This window comes from Xiphias gladius, chromosome 8 (assembly GCF_016859285.1).
Source record: "Xiphias gladius isolate SHS-SW01 ecotype Sanya breed wild chromosome 8, ASM1685928v1, whole genome shotgun sequence".
In the NCBI taxonomy this organism is placed as follows: domain Eukaryota; kingdom Metazoa; phylum Chordata; class Actinopteri; order Istiophoriformes; family Xiphiidae; genus Xiphias; species Xiphias gladius.
In genome coordinates, this window is record NC_053407.1 from 19,598,902 (window position 1) to 19,620,588 (window position 21,687).

The following is a 21,687-nucleotide window of genomic DNA, read 5'->3' on the forward strand; positions in this document are numbered from 1 at the left end:
TGCCTTTTAGGCCTTTTCATGTGTTAAGCATGTCAAAATACAGAGCAATGATGAACGTGAAAAAATAAAAGACAAGATGTTCTAACAGCATAGGGTTGTATGTGAACTCCAGATATTACACAGACTGAAAGGCAAGAGTTTGTCACATCAGTCTGATACAGGTACATTTCTAAATCTGAATGAATTCAGAGATTACTAACTTACAAACTTTTCCATGTCAAGGGCTTTCATATTGACAAAGTCGTTTTCAAGTCTTTAGGATCAAGTCCAAGCCGAGTCTCAAGTCTGCAGCTCTGCTCCCAACTCGATGAGGATTAGAGATACAGACTGCTATTTGCTTATATGTGTTTCATGGAGTGTATCTCCATGGCGGTTTGCAGACCCCACTTTGGAAGAAAAACACCAAGCTTGAGCTACAAGATCCAGCCTTTAATATGACCAACAGCATTGAGACTGGTTAGATACATACTTGAATTACTTTCTGTTCCTTTACCTTGTCATGACATAAATACCATCACTTGATCTTGGGAGTTATAGAAATATAAAGTTACAGATATAAAACAGTTCTCCTGAATCTCCTTGAGATATTTTCAACATTTAAATCAGTGTTTAATTGCACAGTCGTTTTTTAAAATTGCTCCTAGTTATCGATTTTTTTTTTTTAAAGGTTTGTCCATTGAAGCACTCAAATTCATAGTGAACAGTTTTGTGTTGTGAAACGTCACAATGTCCCTTACTTGGTTTTAGGTGATACAGTAGGCCAAAATCATACCCATGAATGAAACCACAAATTCGCTAAAGAGCATCTACACCTGTATCAGCAAAATATCAGGTGTGACAAGAGATAACCTTTAAAAGACATTTTTGCATATTCACTATTCATACGATTATTGCTCTTTGGCTATGCAGCGCTGAAAAGCTAATACATACATGCATGTAAACGACATATCCTTATTCTGCTGCAATACTGCAATAACCAGTGATACTGAAAACATTACAAAAGGTAGAAATGTTGGTGAAAAAAGTCTTGGTTGTTTTTACTCCGGTAGACACAACTCAGACAACAAGGTGCATGTGTTAGAGGTCACTGGTCTAGATGCGGGTGAGGAAGCTCAGATTAAGGCTAGCAGGGACCTGGATGGTCTCCAGAGCCACAGAGGAGGGTGTGAAGGGGAGGGTGATGGAGAAGATCTTCTTGGCGTCCATCATCAAAGTGGATGACTCAACCCTGTCTTTCAAAAGGTTCTAAAATATAAATTAAAAAAAAAGAAGAAGGAGATATTGTAAAAATAAGATGAAAATAGTGTTAATAAACACAACACTGAGTGCAACAGAGTACTGCACTCTTGCCCAAACTTTCCAGCTACTCACTTTAATGGTTGTGAGGAAAGTGGTTGACACTCGCTCTTCAAATTCAATCACCGGGGTGTACAAGGTCAGCACTTTTACAATCTGCCAAGAAAAACAAACACTGATCAAACACTAGCAAAATATAATGTCTACACATTTAGAAGGCTGAACCTTTACTGATGATGGACCTGCGCTGTGGTGAGGGCAGTACACATGTTGCAGATAGCTTGGGCATCTGCCTCTGTCTTCTTCTTGATCTGCAGAAGCTGTGCAGCTTGTACAAGCGGCTCCAGAGTCTCCTTGGCACCACAGTCCGCCAGCTCTCTCTCTGTCAGCCACTCCTCCAACTGCCAAACATTGTACCTGATGCCAGAGACATTGGGGAAACAATTCAGATTACATCAAGGTGCCGCCTAAATAGGTCCCCCCCATCATCAGTGCTGTGCAACCACACATCTGATGACAGTTTATGTTATTATATTATAATATAATATAATATAAAACACCAAATACTAATCATTTCATCCTTGAGACCAAGTGGACGTTTTTCCCAGATGTAATGAAAGTCCTTCCAGACGTTCCTGAGATATCACGTACCTGATCTGCAGGCCTTTACTCCAGGAGCACATGTCCTTCCGCAACAGCAGGTGGTTGAGGGTGACTGCACAGATGATGTAAAACTGCTGCTTTACCACCTGCTTAATGAGGTCTGAGTCCATCCCATGCTGACTCATGGTGGTGTGGAAGAGGCCAAGACGCTGCAGGAGGACTTCCACTGTAACAGCCCCCTCTGGGAAACTGGTGCTTCTCTTCCTCAGGCCTGTCGGTTTGGACCCCAGAACTCCCTGGACTGTCTCATGCTCCAGCATGCTTGCCACTACACATAACCCATAAATGGAGGGAAAAAACAATTCATGTTGGCCTGTTACAGTCAGAGTTCAGAGGAACACGGTGTTAGTTATTCTCTATATTAGGATTATGTCTCCTCACCTATAAAGGGCTGCAGGGTGTCCTCCATGCATTTGATGAGCTGACGGTAGATTTGGATGGCCAGGTCACCAAAAACCTGCTGGTACTCTGACAGTTCAAAGTTTGTCAAGCAGTGCTCATTCTGCCTAGCCGTGTTGTGCGTCATGAAGACCTACAGTATACATAGGATATACAGACATCCAGGTTTAACTGAGGGACATGTCCAGTACAGTATGTAAACATAACTCTGGCATCAAAACCTTTTCAAGCTTACCTCATCCCCACTGTACTGCTTCAGACAGTGCATTAGGCGACATGTGTTGGCCAACCAGAAGGACACTATTTCAAAATCGTTTCCTCTTCTCTAAAAAAAATAAAAAAACAAATAAAAAATAAAAAATGTGAAAATGAAAATGAATTCAGGATAAACATGAGTTGCTTTGTAAATAAAAGTAGCTCGGAACAAAGTTATATACTGCACCTTAATAACCCCTTTTATGCTGCTGATGGTGGAATTGAGCAGAGTGCTAACTCTTTGATCATCATTGACATTGTCTGCATATCGTAGGCACATGAAGATGATGTAGGCTGGAAGCCCAGGAATGAAGCTGACTGCTACACCTCGAGGCCTCAGATCTGGGAAGGTTACAATATTTCAATCAAAATGCTCCAATAATGTTTCCTCTATCTATGAAAAACCTTTGCCTGCAATTCTAAAAACAGTTCAGAAAAATATTTGCTTGAGCAAAAGAAGTTTGACATACCTACGACCAGATTTTTGAGCAAGCAGCTCTCGTCTCCCTCCTTGTACTCCAACATGCCCTGGTACTCTTTCTCCTTGCGGGTGATATGAACTGCTCTGACGGGATCGTTCATCGTGGAGGAATTGTTCTTTTGCTGAGTGCTTGCTAAACACAGAAAGGACACAATATGAACAATAACAGGATTTATGCTGTGCAAATATTATCCAGAAAATACTTTACAAACGTAGTCAGCGCCATGTAATTACCTTCAAAATCGCCAACCTTTTTCATGTAAAATTTAAGTTGTTTTTTCAACTTGCGTATGGTTTTGTCTTGTTTTTCTTGCTGCTCCAGGAGTTCCTAAAATTATTCAAATATATTACATTATGTGAGGAAAAACAACACAATTATACATAGAAACATGATAAAAATTCTTTTTGACGAGTAGAAACACTTCATAAGCATCTTAAAATCACTTTCCTTACTCTTTTGTGTTTTCTATATTACTATTAATTCTTTTGCTGTGAGTGGACCCACCAGGTTCTCATTTGCGAGCCGTGCAATCTCATGCTTCAGGCTTGCCTCAATTCGGGCATCTTCAGGCAGGAGGAGGCTCTGAGCCAACAGCTTCTGCTGCTGCTGCTTTTCATCCTTCGACTTGTTCACCTCCTCAAGCAGCTTCCTACACTTCTCATCGTGAACACGTTCCTGCTCCTGCATCTGGAACTCCAGGAGCCTGGAGGATGGAGAGAGGAGAGATACCGATTCCATATGGGATGAACATGCTTGACTGTACTAACCACAAACAGAATATCACTTCAATACCTATTGGTCTCTTTCAAGCCTTCATAAGCCAGCCACAGCTCTCCATCTTCATTCAGGGTATGGATGTTAGGAGATCTGAGGAGGAGCATCAGAAAATGAAGATGACACATTACTCCTGATAGACTCAAACTAGAAGAAAGTTTCTGCAGGGTCCACCAAGTTAGATTTAAGACTTCTTAATACCACATAGAATGCAATTTAATAATTGTTTCACAATCATACTGACCATAGTATGAAAGTATGAGAGGAAGCCAGTGGATGGTATGACCTACAATTATTAATTATTCAATTTCATTTTTTTCAGTACTTTCCAGCAGCATATAACAATAATTCGTGTCAGCCTCTGGTAACCCTGTAGAATTTAGACAAGAGTGGGAGCCAAGTGGTCTTACCTGTCAACATCTTGAAATGAGGGAATTTCACTGAGATCTAATTTCACACTTCCTCCCAGTGCAGAGTCCTAGAGGTCAGTACAAATGGAATAAATAATTTCTAATTAATGTCAGATGTAAATTTTGCCAAATCAAAACAATGAATATCATTTAAAAAAAACATTCCTACTATAAAATGAGAATAATAATGAATGTACTTTCTCACCTTATGTTTAAGAGCTTCTTGGCGGACCATATGTGATCGAAGGAGCAGAACTTCCTCCTTTCGCATGTCCAGCTCCTCGTTGGAAGAGTTGAGTTGCTCTACCAGTATGTTGTAGGGCAGAGAGCCTGGGGCAGGAGGAGCTAATTCACTATTCTCATTGGTCAGAGATTTTCGCAGCTCATTTAGATCCTGCTTCAACTTCTTGTTCTCAGACTCCAATTCTTGCCGCTGCATTAAGACATTTATAGAATCATAAACAAACCACACATCTACAAATGAATTTTTGTCTCTGTTCACCTTTCAGTATTTCAATACAAAGATAAGTTATCATAGACAACTGTTTTCAGGAATAGTAATGGGTTGACTCTTTATGAACTCCTTTTTGGGATTTTGAACAGATCTTGCTTGGATCCAAATATACTGTATGTACCTGACCAGGTCTTACCTTCAGTGTCTCCAAATCCAGTTCTGCTCTGCCAACAGTTCTCTGTTCCTCCATCTCCTTTTTAGAAAAATACACACAATGTAAATATCAGCCATTCAACCACAAATTTCGGTGAAAAAGAACTATAGCTTACTGATACAAAAGTCTTCTATCTGTTTAGTAAATTTTAATTTCACCATTAAGAAACATGACCTGTGTTTTTGTACATACCTTTGCCTTTTCTTGTTGGGCTTCTTCTCTCTTATCCAGCTTCTGCCATAGTGACTGTTTGTCCTGCTCCAGTTCCTTCAGTCTTCTCTGGAGCTTCAGAAGGACAGGCAGGTCCACCGTGGACTGGGTCTCATCCTAACATAACAATGCAAGCATTGACTGATTAATCCATCCACAACCTAACCAGAATGCTGCACTAATAGGATTATAACACAGACAAGGCCAGAAAAAACTTCCCACAGCTGCTCCAAGGAATGCCTGTCCAGTTCCCTGTAAGTACACTGTAAAGTCATCAACACAAATATCAACACACATTGAGAATTTTTTCCACTCCTTTATTTGTGGGACTAATAAAAAGGTTTCCTGTTGGCTATCCTACATTCTTAACAGGAACCCAACTGTTAAAGAAACCATATGAATTCCTGTTATTAGGAAAATCTAACATCCACAAACCTTGTAATCTAACTATTTACAGTTATCATTTTATGGTTGAGCATGTCAACATTGTAACTGACACCTCAGTAAAGTTGTAGATGTCGATGTTGTAGAAGTCTGTAGATAATACACCATAACAAACATTTTTACACTGTGAAAGCTTTAGAATTCCTTCCTAAATGACAGTGTTCATACCAAACAGCTGCTTTGATTTGTCACTACAGAAAATGAGAATGTTTTGCATCCACCTCTAAGCCTACAGAGGGTGAGTAGTTCATACTCAAAAACATACATTTTGGGAAGAGTATCACTTCTAGACAATTCTGATTATGCAACATGATATTGTGTGGTTTAGTACATTACCTCTGTTTGTATAGAGCTGCCTTCTCCCTCAGTAGAACCTATGCTCTGACTAAACTCAGATGAGTTAGTGCTGTAGTTGGAGTCTGTCCTCTTGTGACCAATTTTACTTGAGGTCTGGTTTGTGTGAAAAAAACATGACAGAACATGTTACAGGAAGAATAAATAGCCAGGCCTATACTTGTACCCTCATGAGAAATATTTTTCTAATGTAATCGATACTTTGAACCTTTTTCTTATTATTGCCAACTGGTTTCAGTATGATCATTAAGCCACTGTCAACATGTAAAAAAAGTTGTCTACAGCTACTGAACTTCTCAATTGAAGTGATTCTGGTTTGTGACAGCATCTTGAAATCACTATGTTATTCAAATCAATGGCTCAAGAGGTATCAAATGAGAAATAAAGGAATAAAGTTCCTCACAATGCTGAAATTCATCTCTTCTTTCAAGTCTCTATGCCGTTCTTCCAGATGCAGGTGTTCACTCAGCAGACTTTGGTAGCGAGAGCGTTCGTCAGTTAAGTCCTTCTCCAGCTGTTTTGTATTCTCAATGTTGGTCTTAATCTCTGAAACAAAACAGTTCTGTTTTATTTATTTATTCTGAATTTAGCTGTTACTGGTCAACTGTAAATGTTTAAAGTGAACTGCTCAGTACCTGTTAACTGTTGGGCTTGCTCAAGTATTAGCGTGTTCAGTTCATCTTTCTCGCGGTTCAACAAGCTGTTCTTCATATTAAGCTCTTCTACCACCTGATTGTGAGAGAAGGCAAGATCATGCATACTCAGTCTTTATTCCCCCTCATTATGGCTCTTAAGGTTTTAGAAACTAAACAGAAAGATAGCACAATAACCTACTAAGTTCAGAAATGTGCAAAAACTAAAAATGACAAGTTCCTATTTTGCATTTCATTATGATCTTTTGCAACTCATTTGCAGCCAAGTAAATTCTTCTATTGTCCTCCGTAGGCCATCATAGTTGATTTGTGGAAGCCTAAACCCAAATGTAGGACTGTTCCATTCTTTCCTAAATGTTTTGGGCTAGCAAACTTGTCTTTACATCATTACAACCAGCAGTACACATTATACAAAAACAACTATACATACAAAAAAACCCATACAATAGTATGGTATATAGAGTACAGTATGAATTAAACTAAATGTCACTGCAGGTACTTATGTAGCTCCACCATTGCTATGTCATTAACCCTACTTATTACCTTTCCACATAATTAAAGAAATGCGGCAAGTAGTTCTACTGAAGCTATCCCTTCCTGAAACTCTCTTTCTGCTTCGGCTGCTGCAGCAGCACTGGTTGAAGCCTGGAAATATTCTAAACAAATTGGATAGCTAAACACACTTTTCACACTGTTTCTTAACTTTCCAGATACTCTGTTTTGCTAATACCTGTGGTCCAGACTGTCTTTGCGCCTCCTCAGGATGAGCCCTTTTGATTCTTTGAAAATATTTTCAATATTCATCTGAATTGAGGGAGCAAACATTCAGCATCAGAGTTTCAGACTTAACATTAACGTTATCAACTTGCACATCCAATCAATATTGACTAGCAGCTATGCTAGCTGTCTTCTTTGTGGGGAAAAGCCAACAACAATCCTTCCTCCCACACATGATCATATTTTGATTCAGAGAGAGCAAGGATAGGAGGTACTATTCACAGACAGGTCCGTTGAGAGGGGGAGAGAGAGAGTGGGGCAAGGTGGGGCTGAGCAAATCAGTGTGCTGCATGCAGCTCCAGACTGAGATAAGATTCTACCCATTTGGAGTAGTAAAATAAAAAAAACAACCAGAAAAATCAATATATGGTGGTCCATGTTGATATTGTGGCCGGCCGCCACAAATAAATCAATGTATTGGAAACACTGACTATGTTAGAGATCTATTACGTTATTGTGAGAAGTGTAAAAATATTTTCAGTTCATTCTGTGACTGTGGCAGGGCAAAATTAGACTGTGGCAGGTCTGGATCTAGGTAATTAATGGCAAACACTGGACTGTGTAATAAGCCTACCTGTTGTGTCTGCTCCTTGTACACCTTTGATTGCTCTTCCAGGTCTTCTTTCTGTCTGCGGGTGTTATCCAACTCGTGCTGAAGGAAGGAGAGCTGCTCCAGAAGGGAGGGAAGTGTTTCTGCCTTGGCTCTGGCCTCCTGTTCTGATCTACGTAGGTTTTCAATCTCTCTGCAATGTCTCTCTCTCTCCATGGACTGGGTCTTCTCCACCACATTCAGCCTCTCACTGAGGTCTCTGTTTTCTTTTTGCTAAAGGGGGAGATACACACACATGCTGTGCATGTGATACGACTACTCCCAATGACCCAATATTTCTCCAGCAACATTTTTTTCTAATGGTAGATTCCAGAGTAAACAACTATGTAACACAGACAAAACTAGACATCCATACTCTCACAATACTCACCTGCTCATTTAGTTTGTGCTGCAACTGCATAATCTTGTTCTCCATGCCTATGTTGAGCTTCTTGAAGTGCTCCACAGAGCGAGCCTCTACTTTCAACTTCTTAAATTCCTTCTTGGCCCTCATGCGACGTACACAGCTCTGCAGCAGGACGATAGCAGCCACGGTACGTCTATACTGCTGTCTGGTCAGCCAGCCTTTCACCCACTTCTGGATGACCACAGCCTTTTTCTCAAACATCAACTGTTTAAAACAAAGACAAATGTTTAATGTCAGTGAAATGCCAATGAAAAAAATTTACAGTAAGTGTTAAAAAGAGGTGAGGTGAAAATCCAGGGGCTTTGTGTACAAAATTTTGTATTCTTTTTTAAACTTGATGGTAAGATTATTTCTACATAAAAAGTGCTAATTCGATTTTATACTATAAAACATACTGCATTAACACTGTGTATCAAAATAACAGAACTGTTACCAGACCATTTCACAGGTTCAAACAAAAATATTCGAAATGTGACTCGGTTAATTTCCTGTTGCAGTGTACAGTGCATTCAGACCTCTTCACTTTTTTCAGGTTCTGTAATGTTGCGGCCTTATGCTAAAATCCTTTAAATTAATTTTTTCCCTTATCAATCTACACTCAATGCTCCATAATGACAAAATGAAAACAGAATTTTGGAAATTTTTGTTAATTTATTTAAAAGGAAAAACTGAAATATCATATTGACATAAGTATTCAGACCCTTTTTTTATTCAGACCCTCAAGTGCCTCCCGTTTCTCCTGATCATCTTTGAGATGTTTCTACACCTTGATTGGTGTTCCACTGTGGTAAATTCAACTGATTGGACATGATTTGGAAAGGCAGACACCTGTCCTTATAAGGTCTCACATCTGACAATGGATATCAGAGAAAAAAAAACAAGCAATGAGGTCAAAGGTCAAACTGCCTGCAGATCTCAGAGACGGAATTGTGTTGAGGCACAGATCTGAGGAAAGCTACAAAAAAAATAAGCCTCCATAATTCTTCAATGGAAAAAGTTTGGAACAACCAGGACTCTTCCTAGAGCTAGCTGCCCAGCCAAGCTGAGTAAATCGGGGGAGAAGGGCCTTGGTAAGAGAGGTGACCAAATCCGATAGACACTCTGGTTGACATCCAGAGATCCTGTGTGGAGATGTGAGAATCTTCCAGAAGGACATCACTCAGCACTCCACTGATCTGCGCTTTATGGCAGAGTGGCGCGACTGAAGCCTTTCAGTAAAAGAGACACATGAAAGCAGCTTGGAAAAAAAAAAAAAGCACCAACAGGACTTTCAGACTAAGAAAAGCAAGATTCTCTGGTCTGATGAAACCAAGATTGAACTGTTGGGCCTCAATTCTAAGCGTCTGGAGAATGTCTGGAGAAAACCAGGCACTGCTCGTCACCTGACCGATACCATCCCAACGCTGGTGGGGGCAGCATCATGCTGCATGTTTTTCAGATGCATGGACAGTTAAACTGGTCAGGGTTGAGGGAAAGCTGAACAGAGCAAAGTGCAGAGATCCTTAATAAATCCTGGTCCAGAGCACTCAGGACCTCAGACTGGGCTGAAGGTTCACCTTCCAACAGGGCAATGCCCCTAAGCACACAGCCAAGACAACACAGGAATGGCTTATGGACAACTCTGTGAATGTCCTTGAGTGGCCTAGCCAGAGCCCTGATTTGAACCCAGTCGTGTCCGGAGAGACCTGAAAATGGCTGTCCACTGACTGTCCCCATCCATTCTGAAAGAGCTTGAAAGGATCTGTAGAGAAGACTGGCAGAAAACCCCAAATCCATGTGTGCAAAGCTTGCTGCTTCACACCCAAGAAGACTCGAGGCTGTAATCGCTGCCAAAGGTGCTTCAAGTAAGTACTGAGAAAAGGGCCTGAATACTTAAGTCAATGTGATATTTCAGTTGTTCCTTTTTTAATAAATTTGCAAAAAATTCTAAAACTCTGTTTTTCTATGTAATTATGGGGTATTGAGTGTAGATTGATGAGGGAAAAAAATGAACTTAAAGGATTTTAGCATTAGGCTGCAACATGATAAAATGTGAAAAAAAAAAAAGTGAAGGTGTCTGGATACTGTCTGAATGTTCTGTATGTGAATGACATCAGCTGACAGGAAGTAAACACAGACCCAAGCTTTTGCCTAGTTATACTGTGCTGAGGTGTAAATGGGGTCAACAAATTCAGTACAATATTGTCATTCTCTATTCACATGACTTAATGATTGCTGTGTAATACTACACAGCAACAGAGGTTTAGGAAGTCCAAAACAATCAAGCCTTCACTACCTCAACAATGTTAATACCGGAACCTGGCACATCTGGACTTCCCTTTCAGCAAAGAACTCTTCAACATTACATTCAAGATGCAATTCCTGTTTTTTCTTGGTGGCACCTGTTAAATCCAGTTGTTGTTGTTGCAAAAATCAACAGTCCAGTTCCTCTGAGGACTGAGTAAATTCCTTTCTAAAAACCCTTTCAAACTACATGAAACAAACTCAGAAATCCACAGCAGGCATTTCTAAATGCTTCAAAATTTTTATCAGGTAGGGCATTACCTTATAGTACTGCTCTCTAGCCACGTAGGCCCTCAAGAAGCACTGGATGGTGATAGCTGCAGAGCGCTGCTGCTGGTAGCATCTTCTAGTTGCCCACATACGCACATTCCGCTGAATGACAACAGCTGCTTTGGTTCTTCGCAGCAACTTAACATAACTGACATGAAAAACATGTAAGAAATGCGAGAGAAATATTTAGTACCTCAAAACTTCTTGTTCTGCTGTTTAACGTTTAACATCTCCACTCACCAGCGTGCCTGGTGGCCCCGTACATGTCTCTGAATGGCGATGGCAGATTCCTTCATCCTCAGGTACTTTTTGCGGGCCAACCAGCAGCGAATAGTCTTCTGGATGTGGACACAAGCCATACGCAGTTTGTCAGAACGCAGCTTCTCCAGGTAAGCCACCTGACCAGCCCTGAAGAAGATCTTGTTTTTGCCAAACTGGTACTTATCCTGGTCCTAGAGACAAAACACAAAAAATAGTGGCATATGCAGTATGACATATTTTAGTGGGTCTGTGAAAGTAACATTTATTTTGTTATTAACATTATGGAGATGCTTTTATACAATTTAGACAAACCTTGATAAGTTTTTCCAGGAGATTTTTGCACGTCTGTTTTCTATCAGAAAGCACATCCTTTTGCTTCATGAGGACCCGATAACGACTAAAGAATTCTTGATAGGTCCATCTGCAATATTCATGGATAAGACAAGTTGGACAGATCATTTTTATAACATATAATTGCGTGTGCGCAACTACCCATGCCCCTGTGTACCAGTTGCTGTTTTTGATATGCTACCTAGATGGGAAGCCTGCTGCTGAGATCCGGATTGTCTCGAGGACACCACATGCTCGGAGCTGTTGCACTGCCCTCACAGGGTCCAAGCTTTATAAAAGATAACATACAAACACCCGTCACAAAATGAGTGTACTACTCTTTCATCTGTGCTTGGTGCAGATAACTGTATGAAACAGAAGAGTGAAATCATCCTCCTCACGTGAATGGAGCTTTATGGTCATTTGGCTTGATGCAGCGTACGTAGTGAGGAGTTGTAGCATTTAGTGTGCCCATCAGCAAATGTAGAGACTGTCGAAACTGAGTAAAATGACAACAACAAAAACAAAAAGTATTGTAATACATGAATTGTAAAGTGTGACTGAACTTTCATGTTAAGTTTCGAATATATGTTTTGACTTACAATTGCTTAGACATTATCCAATCATACTTTTTCTTTTTTGGTGGTTATTCATCCCTCTTCCCCAGGTGTTTAATGAGTATAGGCACTGTAACCTTATGACCAACTATCACCACCAGATGTAATGTTTCCTGCTTTTTATGCTCTCACCTGTAGTCCAACTGTCTTCTTATTATCCCTCTGACTCTGAACAGCCCTTCCAGTGTTGCTAGTAGGTTTCTTAGTAGAACTTCTTGCCTTCTCATCATCCTCAAACAGCCTCAGCAGCAAATCAAACTGAAAATGTAGTTTTTCAGACAGCAAAGCAGCAGAATACAAAGTTATCACTGTATAGCAGATGGCAGTGTTTTCAATCTAAAATTCAACAGTGGGTGTATTTCCTGCAATAGTTAGGGTTGAACAATTCTAGGGTGTGTGCCTGGGGACTTATACACAAAAAATACTTAGCAGTTATTTGCGCTGGGCTTCTTGGCAATTGAAGAGTTGCTAACATTAAATGACACTGAATACATTTCTTACTCTGACCACCACAAAGACTGACTAATTGAGAAGAATTAATGAGTGAAAATATTGTAAACAATTGATAAACTATTTCACCTTGCTCTTTTTGAGCACATTTATCTGCTCCTCATTGACTGTGTCTTTGTTTTTCTCCAGGAAGCCCTCACACTGGTACTCCACCTAGGCACAAAGCACCAGGTCAGTGTTCTTCGAATAAAAGAGCAAAGTTCATATTCATCATCCAGAGTCTGAAGAAGACTGATTAGACCTGCTTTAATTAATAGAATCATCAAACATTTGTGGTATGGAAAAGAAAACATGAGTCATCCATCCATCCGTTCATTTTCCACACTGCTTGTTCTGTGCTAGTGGGGAGCTGGAGCCTGTCCCAGCACACATTGGATAAAAGAGCATGTTATACCCTGGACAGGTTGCCAGTCTAAGTGCAGTCCCAAAGGCCAAACACATGCAGACAAACACATTTTCACTTACGACCAATTTAAAGTTCTCTACTCACCTAACCCGTACACAGTTGGACTGTGGAAAAAAAACTGAACACTCAAGAAAACCCATGCAGATACACACAGAACTCCACACAGAAATCCGCACCAGGATGCAATGCCACCTCAGCATGAGACATAACTGTGTTTACCGGGTGATTAAGTACCTTGTCTGCAAAGTGGTGGATGATGAAAGCTCTATTTGATAACCTAGGTTTGTCAAAGTGAGCATTCTGCTTCAAGAGGGTGTTGTACAGTTTCTGGGACCATGTGTCATCGGAGCCTTTGGGCATCTGTGGAAAGAGGAAGAGCTGACACATCAGTTAGTCATGGCATTACTCATAACCTCCAAACATAGCCTGGTGGAAGTCCCTCCACCGGAAAGAAGCCAAACAGTCTTTTGGTGGGGAAAAAAGTAAAACTGGCATTTTACCTTGCATTCCTCATCAAGAAGGTCAAGGACACCCAGCTTGGCCTCAATGAGATTAATGCACGGCTGGTTGTCATAGAAGTCAATCAATGTCCAAGGGATTTCTTCTTTCATGTACTCCTCTTGCTCCAGTTTGAAGACATGCTGGAGGGAGTGATAGCTAAAAATGATTTACGTGTACATTTTGACTAGAAAATGAATGTGTCGAGTAGCAACAGACATACCAGATTGAACTGTTGTTGAAGCTTCTCATTGGCATAATTAATGCAAAACTGTTCAAAGCTGTTGACATCAAATGTTTCAAACCTGAAGAAAAATCATTGTTTAAATTAAAACATGTCTGGTCATCTAGGGAAAAAAATTGAAAAACCACAAACCAGGGGGTAACTACATACCCGTAAATGTCCAGCACACCGATGAATGAATGTTGCGTCGCTGCTAATTTTAAGGCATTGTTTATACTGCCCACAATCCAGCTAAAGAGTCTGGCATAGATGTGTTTGGCTAGGGCATCTCGGCCATTGACAGCATTCATTTTGGAGACAGATTTCACATAGGTGTCTGTTGTAGTCTTGAGCTTCATGTGACATAACCAGTGAGCCATTTCTTCACAGGGCACCCCCATCAGCTCACAAAACACCATCAGGTGGACATTATCTGGCTGGAAATGCATTCACAATGATCTCACAATGAAAATAAATCTACACATCCTCAATACATCATTCAGACGTAAAAATTAAACAAATATACTAAACAAAATACTTAAAAATACTTAAGTTATGTTGTTAAATTAATCTGTATTTACCATGATGCTGCTTCTGTCTGCTGACTGATCTTTCACCTCCACGTTGCTAAGGTGGAGAATAGCTGCCAGAATTCGGTACACTTCCATTTGACCACTTTCACAGATCCCTACAGTGAAAACAAAACAATGAAACAATAAATTATAATTTATCATGTCAGGCAATCCAGAAACAAAAATCTACAGGGAAAGTATTCAACATGTGCTGTAAAAGAAAACTTAGTTGACATGCAACTAACACCCACCTAACAGTGAAAAAGCCCTCCTGGTAATGCACATCTCTTCAGCATCATCCACCCCATCTATGACTGGGCTCTGACCCTGGTTAGTGCAGTGGAAGTCATCTGCGCAACCTTCAATCATTAATCACATAAAAATATTGTACTAATACAGACTACCTGTTACAACTGATATTAGAATTGTTTTTTTTAAAATAATTTTTAAATCATGATAAAAGGAAAGCGATAATTCAGAGACTCACATACCTAACTTGAATGCTTTGAACTCCGGTAAATGTGCAGAGGCACACAGCTGATAGAATATATGGTAGTTTCTTTCTCCATGGGTCTAAAAGTAGTGCAAAAAGATGTGAAATGGGAACCAGGTAAATAACATAAGTACTGAAAACGCATTCAGTAAAATTCAAAGCCCTTCGACTGTAGATGTAGGAATAAACAGCAAGTGCTTTGCTAAACTGAAATCATCAACTTCTGTCTTGAAAATAGTCGACAGTTGCTTAACAAAACCCAATAAATTTACATGTCTGTGAGTCAATGTCCAGTGAGGCTAAACTGTGGGTTGTTTATATTGTTTGTTATTATGTTGCTAAGATATTCATGTTAGATTTTACATGCCCATGAGAGTGTTTTAAATCAATTAACTAAAAAAGACAGTAAGGGCCACATTCACACACTGAGGGCAGTCAGCGAAAGACATGCGAGTTAAATCCATACCAATGAAATTACCTGAAACACAACTCTAGACTTTTCCAGTAAGTAGGTTCTCATGTTAGCCCCAATTATACAATGCTTCTTGTCAAACCCAATCTCAATGTACTTCCCAAAGCGACTGCTGTTGTCATTCCTTGTTGTCTTGGCATTCCCAAGTGCCTAAATAAAACATACATAAGAGTATCAGTAACCTTTCTTATTTTAAGATTCTGTCCCATTTTCCTGCAGTGGCAAATGTTACCTCCATGATGGGGCTGGAGGCAAGGACTCGCTCCTCAATATTGGTCTCAACAGAGGAGCAGCTGACTGTGGCAAAGTAACGCATAGCGTACTTAGCAGAGACGGTTTTGCCAGCCCCAGACTCACCACTCACTATGATGGACTGGTTTCTTTCATCCCTGCATGAAAATGTGGTAATATACAGACCAAATATCAGCTAAAACAAATTTAGAGAATCATCATCAAAGAAAGTGAACATTTTACTTGCTTTAAAATTTGAAGTGTTAAGTGTCAAAACCTGGCCATCTGCTTATATGCTTCCTCTGCCACTGCAAATATATGGGGGTCCATGTCCCCCATGTTCTGCCCACTGTAGGCATTGATGATGTCAGCTTCATAGATAGGCAGACTCTCATACGGATTGATGGAAACCAGGACAATTCCTAAATACCACAAGGAGAAAATAAAAATTCTCAATTAGACTCTAAACCAATATACCTTTTGGTGTGTGTTCCTTTAAGAGAAGCCTGTGCCACGATAATCAGCATAATGTACTGTAGATTATCTCAGAGCATACAGTAAGCAGAGCTCCAAAGTCTACAGTGACAGTGATAGTGTGAGTCAAAGGAGATGAAGCTCATTACCACAGTATGTGTAAATGAACTTGGAGTCGATAAAGCGCACTTTAAGGTTGTGCAGCACTGCTGGCTCATGGAGGTAGCTGAGAGATGTGAGATCATTTTCCCCCACCAGGATGTTGGGGTTTCTTAGTGGTGGCAGGTTGTTGGTTTTGGGGTCTATTTTGTATTCCACCTCCTAGAAATGAACAAGAAGTTAGCTTTGAGTAACTACAGTAGTAGTCTGAAGACACTATGTCGCTTTCATTTAAGAAAAAACTACAAAAACTGGGAGGACAACCAGTGAAAAAAGACAAAAAACAAGTAATAATATATGGTTAAACCAAAAAATATTAGCATCAGTTGTACATCATATAAAAGCTATCTAGCAACCACTGTGTTTCCCTAGTTCATGTAGACTCATGATAATACCGTGGCCTTATTTCCATACCTGAAGTGCATGCCCAAACTTGACATCACAGCTGCAGGTAGCAACAGCGCTGAGTAATTATTATTTTTTTTTTTTTAAACCACACTATTTGTACGATTTCACCCATCATTCCACCTATTTTGAATCCAGTACGTTAAGTAGGCTTCTTATGTGCATTACCAAACATCACAGCGGCCTGGCATAATCCCACAGCAAAGAGGTCTATAAGGCTCCAATGCCATTGTTTTTCCAGAGAAATGTGGTCACGACACAGAACATCACACACCCATTTCCACCCCAGTGCCTATTTGAGTGCGTGCGTGTGTGTGTGCGTGTGCGTGGCATGTCCCTGCCTCACCGTGCCATCCTCCAGCTGCAGAGACAGCGTCAGGTCGCCGGGAGTGTAATCTCTGATAAGCTCTGCTGACTTCCACACTTCTGCTGCATCTGGGAGCCATACACGGGCATACTGATGGACAGTGGGGGAAACCGGGTCAGAGCCATTCAACCACTGCCCTTACAGTAACACAGTCTTTTACAAAACTACAGTGAAACAGCAATGCCATGTACGTAAGAAAAAAATGGCAGGATAGCTGCCTTCAAGTCAGCAGACAGTAGTCGTGTATACTGTGGATTGATACGGTTTTTTTTTTTTTTAGGTGGTAGAAAGGTAAAAGAGCGATAAATTAAGATAAAAAAAACCTAAAAGCTGTTCAGCAGACTACTCTAAGTGACTGGCACCAGTAAACCACCATTATTTACGGATATAATAAAAAAAGTAGGTTAACTAACGTTAGCTTGAGGAAACCGCTGAATGAGCTGGACAACCGACAGACTGACAAAGTTTGTATACCTACCTTGGAGTAAAGTTCAGAGGCTGCCATGTCTTTGAACTCGCTCAGTGAGCCATCAGAAACTTTCTCTGCCCGCAGAGAGAAGGGTGGCGCATCTTACGGTCTCCCGGACTTGAAAAACATGGACTTTTCAGGGATTCTCTCCAGGTCTCGTAGCTCTCAACCGGGAGGAGGACTCTACCGCTGCCTCAACAGTTGTCAGTAAGCCGCGCGCGCCCTGACACGTTTTGGTCTCGCGCGTCTTGCGTGCCTCCCAGCGGCCAGCACGTTCATGTCACCTAAACCCACCTGAGGAGGAGGAGGACGAGGAGGAGGAGATGGCCACGGAGGTGTCAACGTGGATGTTCATGTTAGAAGATTGTAACTGGAGTACTTTTTTTAATTCTTAATCACTATATCATTATCATCATGACTGCTAGTCCACATCAGCACGGCAAAAATTTGTTGTTGGGCCCCTACTGACCCTCGCTGTACATTGTAGTTTCATTACTACCCCACCCAGAAACCAACCAGTACTCTAAAGCTGCAATGATTAGTTGATTTAATCAATTAGTTGACTGACATAAAATTAATTTGTAGAAATGTTGATAATTCATTGATTGTTTAAGTTTGGGAGGGGGGGCAAATATTCACTGTTAGCAACTTCTCAAATGTGAATATTTGCTAGTTTCCCAGTTTTCAGTAATAGTAAACTCAACATCTCTGGGTTTTTTCCACAACTGTTCAGATAAAATAAAGCAGTTAGAATATGCTAACTTGGGCTTCAGGGAATAACGATGGGCATTTTTTCTAACATTTTCTGACACTATATAGAAAGTTCAAAGTCTCGTTTGAAGTTCAAAGCAATTCAAAGTGCTCTACAGAGTGATAGATTGCTAGAAAATAGGTTAAAGGATACATAAAGGCAGACAGCAAGCATACATGAACACACACACACACACAACACCTATACACACACTCGTACAAAACGAAATTAGGTAAAAATGTCCTAAGCTTATTTTTAAAAGAGGACAGTCTCGTTGCAAACCTCAATTCAGTAAACGGGTTGTTCCATGCTTTAGGTGCATAAACGCTGTACAACAAACAAACAAAGCTCTGTCACCATATTTCAGATATCCACTGAAAAAATACATTTATTATTAAGGAAAATTATCATCAGACCTATCCATCATGAAAATTATTGTTGCCTTCTTCTCCTGTGTTGGAATGATATTAACTTGCTTGAGGTTTACTGTGTGTTAATTACTTGACACAGAAAAAATTAAAGCAATTTGATAAAAACATAACTTTACAGCAGATGATCTTAAAATAAAGAGATTTTTTTGAAAGCTGTAGTCACTGTTTTGCACAGTTAACTTTTACGTGTAAAACAATCTCACAATATGATGTATTAGAAGAGTTGAGAGTGGTGCAGTTAGACTAACACAAACAAATATTAATTACTGGTCAATGCATCAATTGTTTAACATTTTAAATGGGTTCATTTAATCTAGTAAAGTACATCTTATTCTCCAAACGTCTAAGTATCCATTGTGGTTACTTTTACTATTGACAAATATTTCAATACCATTTCCTGTACTGCTTATTGGGAGTATTTAAGAATAAAAACACTGGTATCGGGTTCTGGTGTCTGCTGTGTCCACTGGTGCTTTTGCACAGGGTAAAAACTAATTTCAAAAAGGAAAAACTATGGCTTCAACCAAATTAATAAATACGGGCTAATACATTGGAGAAAGACATCAGCACATATTGGCAAACCTGCCTTCCTCAAGCAGTCTCAAGACACTATGTATTTTCTACTGAAATGTTTATACCTCCCCCTACCCATGGATGAAGGCATAGTTTTTATTTCCTTTTAGCAATACCTAAGCTTCCACTTTAGTACAATGTAAACAAGACTCTTCTTAGTGCAGGTAGTTGTTAAGTAACAATTAATTTAAAAAATGCAAGGAAACAATCAATTGAGTAAGTGTTCTTATAAGATATTATGCAAAACTATTTTATTTACAAAACAAATGGCACAGTGTGACTGCACAGTTAATGCACATGCACACACCAGACATGTCAAGGGAGTTTCTTTCCATAAAATCCTAAGTGATTCCAGTCAGACAGTGACAGACATTTCAGGCAAGACTCACAACTAAGATTCTCACTGAGGGAGCAAATATTGCTCAAGAGGAACAACGGTTCATTACTTTTAAGGCCATTTTAGAGGTCAGGATGAGATGCAAACCAGCAGTAAGACATGGCAAAACCAATGTCACTAAAATGAATTAAAATACAACTGGCTACAAACTGTGATCTAATCTTCAGTACTTGGAAAGCACAGAATCAAATTGCTTCACAGGGAGAGGAAGGGACAGAAACAAAATCAAGGATTAGAAAAGAAACAGCATGATTACTTCACTTTTCACTATTTAAACAGACATGCCTCCAAATGAGCAGGTGAACACTCAAAAGTTTCAAACAGAAAAGCGTATCTGTAAATGATACTTGTACTTCACACATACCTCAATGCAAACTCTGATAACATCTTCTTAACTCAGAAGTTGTCTCTAATTACCAGTGACAAGATTCCCTTGTGGTGATGAAGGCAGATCCTTTCACCTGCTGTTAGGCATTTGTATGAAGGCATATATCCTTAAAAGTGAAAAAATGTTCTATGAAAATAAGATAACATTAACATCCATTCATATTTATGAGTGTGATATTTTCAGAATCAGTCACTATTCAGTCTTTTAAAAGCTTGAGAAACATTTTCTGCTACTATTTTGTTGGATTCAACTCACTGACAGTTCAGTGCCTGACAGTGGCCAATTTTCCTCAAGTATTTGGCTTGGTACATAACTTGTTCTTAGAGAATACATAAAAAGGTGAAAAACTAACAAAAACGGCAGGTAGATATGAAGTGGGGGTTGGAATGGTGACAATACAGTAAACATAGAACCATTAACCAGCCAGTTTGCTGGCCACGATTGAAGTCTTTCTTTGAGGCAGGTCCTGAGGTGTTGGGATGTGGCCCCCTGTGATCTCAGTCTTCTCCGTTGGGGCTGATGGCAACTGTTTATTCTTCATTTTTGCCTTGGCCATGTTGTAGTCACCAGAGTCAAAATACTTTTGCTGGACAAACAAGAAGACATACAGTGAGAATATTGCAAGATTACTATTGTTTAAATGAGTAGCTAGCCAAGTTTAGGTCTGAAACACACCCCCTTCTGAAGTCTTTTCCTGAGGAAGTCTGAGCCTCCAGGCTTGGCTCCGAGGTTAGGATACCTGGCCTTCAGTTTGGCCTCCTCTGCTTTCTCGGGACTGATTACTTTGTCCTCCATTTCCTGTTGAAAGAGCACAGAGTGTATGGATGGCAGACGCTGCACTCAGCTGATGGGTGAAAAATTGTAAAGTTTCTTAAAGATTACACATGAAAGGGATTAGCGGAGCTGCCATATATATTCTGACAACAGCAGCAAATAAGGCTAGTTTGGCTACTAATTATTTTGCATAATATGCAGGCGCCGCCATGAGGGAAACTCCCAATTGGTGTTTGCACTAGCATTAATCTTGCCATTTAACTTAGCAAGTTTAGCTACCGCATTACCCAATGTTAGCTAAGCTATTACTCAGTTTACAAATGCTTATGGAAATCTACTCGTCGGCCCAAAAAAAGCAGCGTATTTGCTTTGTTTTGCCAACAAACGCTGGTGGATAATTAGCTAATTACTAGGCGTTAGCATCGTTGATGACAGTAGCCAAGAGCAGCTACTGGCTAACTAGCTTGCTTCTAGCCGCCTGCTAATTTACCAGATTCGACGAGCTAGCAGCAGCGCTGGATTACTCGTTAAAATGAGCTTTTCGTCGTTACAGTTTACCTGCTGATCCTCAGAAGTCATCGTTTCTTCGACCTCCTCGAACATAGCTGTACTGAGTCCCTACTCTGCGTCAAACTAGCTCTCGTGGACGATGAAAGGCAGCACTTGGCAGCGACGAGGCGGGCGAGGGCAGCAGCCTGTCCAGCAACAGGACGGTGAATCGATGCCAGAGAGGCAGATTGGACCATAAGCATTACACGAACCCGACCGCGGCATCTAAGGATCCCAATTTACAGTCTGTGACATGAACGTCTGTCAAGCGACCGGAAATTGCTTTTTTTTTTTCTTCTTTCCTTGTCAAGCCTTGTACTATACAAAAATACATTTTAAAACTTTAAAAAGCTTCGGGCTCAACTGATGCCATATATACCATA

The 21,687-nt window shown here is 40.2% G+C and overlaps 2 protein-coding genes across 2 annotated transcripts; both read right to left on the reverse strand.

Moving 5' to 3' along the window:
• Nucleotides 1-414: 414 nt before the first annotated feature.
• On the reverse strand, nucleotides 415-17,737 carry LOC120793516 (unconventional myosin-Va-like). The gene is made up of 40 exons (XM_040133662.1): nucleotides 17,451-17,737; nucleotides 16,952-17,062; nucleotides 16,191-16,362; nucleotides 15,845-15,989; nucleotides 15,569-15,725; nucleotides 15,343-15,486; nucleotides 14,863-14,944; nucleotides 14,623-14,730; nucleotides 14,381-14,487; nucleotides 13,971-14,236; nucleotides 13,800-13,881; nucleotides 13,579-13,719; nucleotides 13,313-13,438; nucleotides 12,742-12,825; nucleotides 12,295-12,420; nucleotides 11,947-12,044; nucleotides 11,748-11,834; nucleotides 11,528-11,636; nucleotides 11,195-11,406; nucleotides 10,946-11,102; nucleotides 8,366-8,605; nucleotides 7,960-8,208; nucleotides 6,591-6,684; nucleotides 6,359-6,501; nucleotides 5,938-6,051; nucleotides 5,140-5,274; nucleotides 4,930-4,986; nucleotides 4,485-4,712; nucleotides 4,280-4,347; nucleotides 3,888-3,962; nucleotides 3,600-3,798; nucleotides 3,329-3,422; nucleotides 3,084-3,227; nucleotides 2,801-2,955; nucleotides 2,594-2,683; nucleotides 2,341-2,491; nucleotides 1,948-2,227; nucleotides 1,539-1,713; nucleotides 1,372-1,452; nucleotides 415-1,245 (listed from the first exon to the last, which is right to left on the reverse strand). The coding sequence occupies exons 1-40, from the start codon at nucleotides 17,475-17,477 to the stop codon at nucleotides 1,093-1,095; spliced, it is 5,466 nt and encodes a 1,821-aa protein (XP_039989596.1). The 5' UTR covers nucleotides 17,478-17,737; the 3' UTR covers nucleotides 415-1,092.
• A 1,667-nt stretch (nucleotides 17,738-19,404) lies between these two features.
• LOC120793586 (cAMP-regulated phosphoprotein 19-like) lies at nucleotides 19,405-21,584 on the reverse strand. The gene is made up of 3 exons (XM_040133801.1): nucleotides 21,314-21,584; nucleotides 20,657-20,779; nucleotides 19,405-20,567 (listed from the first exon to the last, which is right to left on the reverse strand). The coding sequence occupies exons 1-3, from the start codon at nucleotides 21,356-21,358 to the stop codon at nucleotides 20,397-20,399; spliced, it is 339 nt and encodes a 112-aa protein (XP_039989735.1). The 5' UTR covers nucleotides 21,359-21,584; the 3' UTR covers nucleotides 19,405-20,396.
• Between the last annotated feature and the right edge of the window lie 103 nt (nucleotides 21,585-21,687).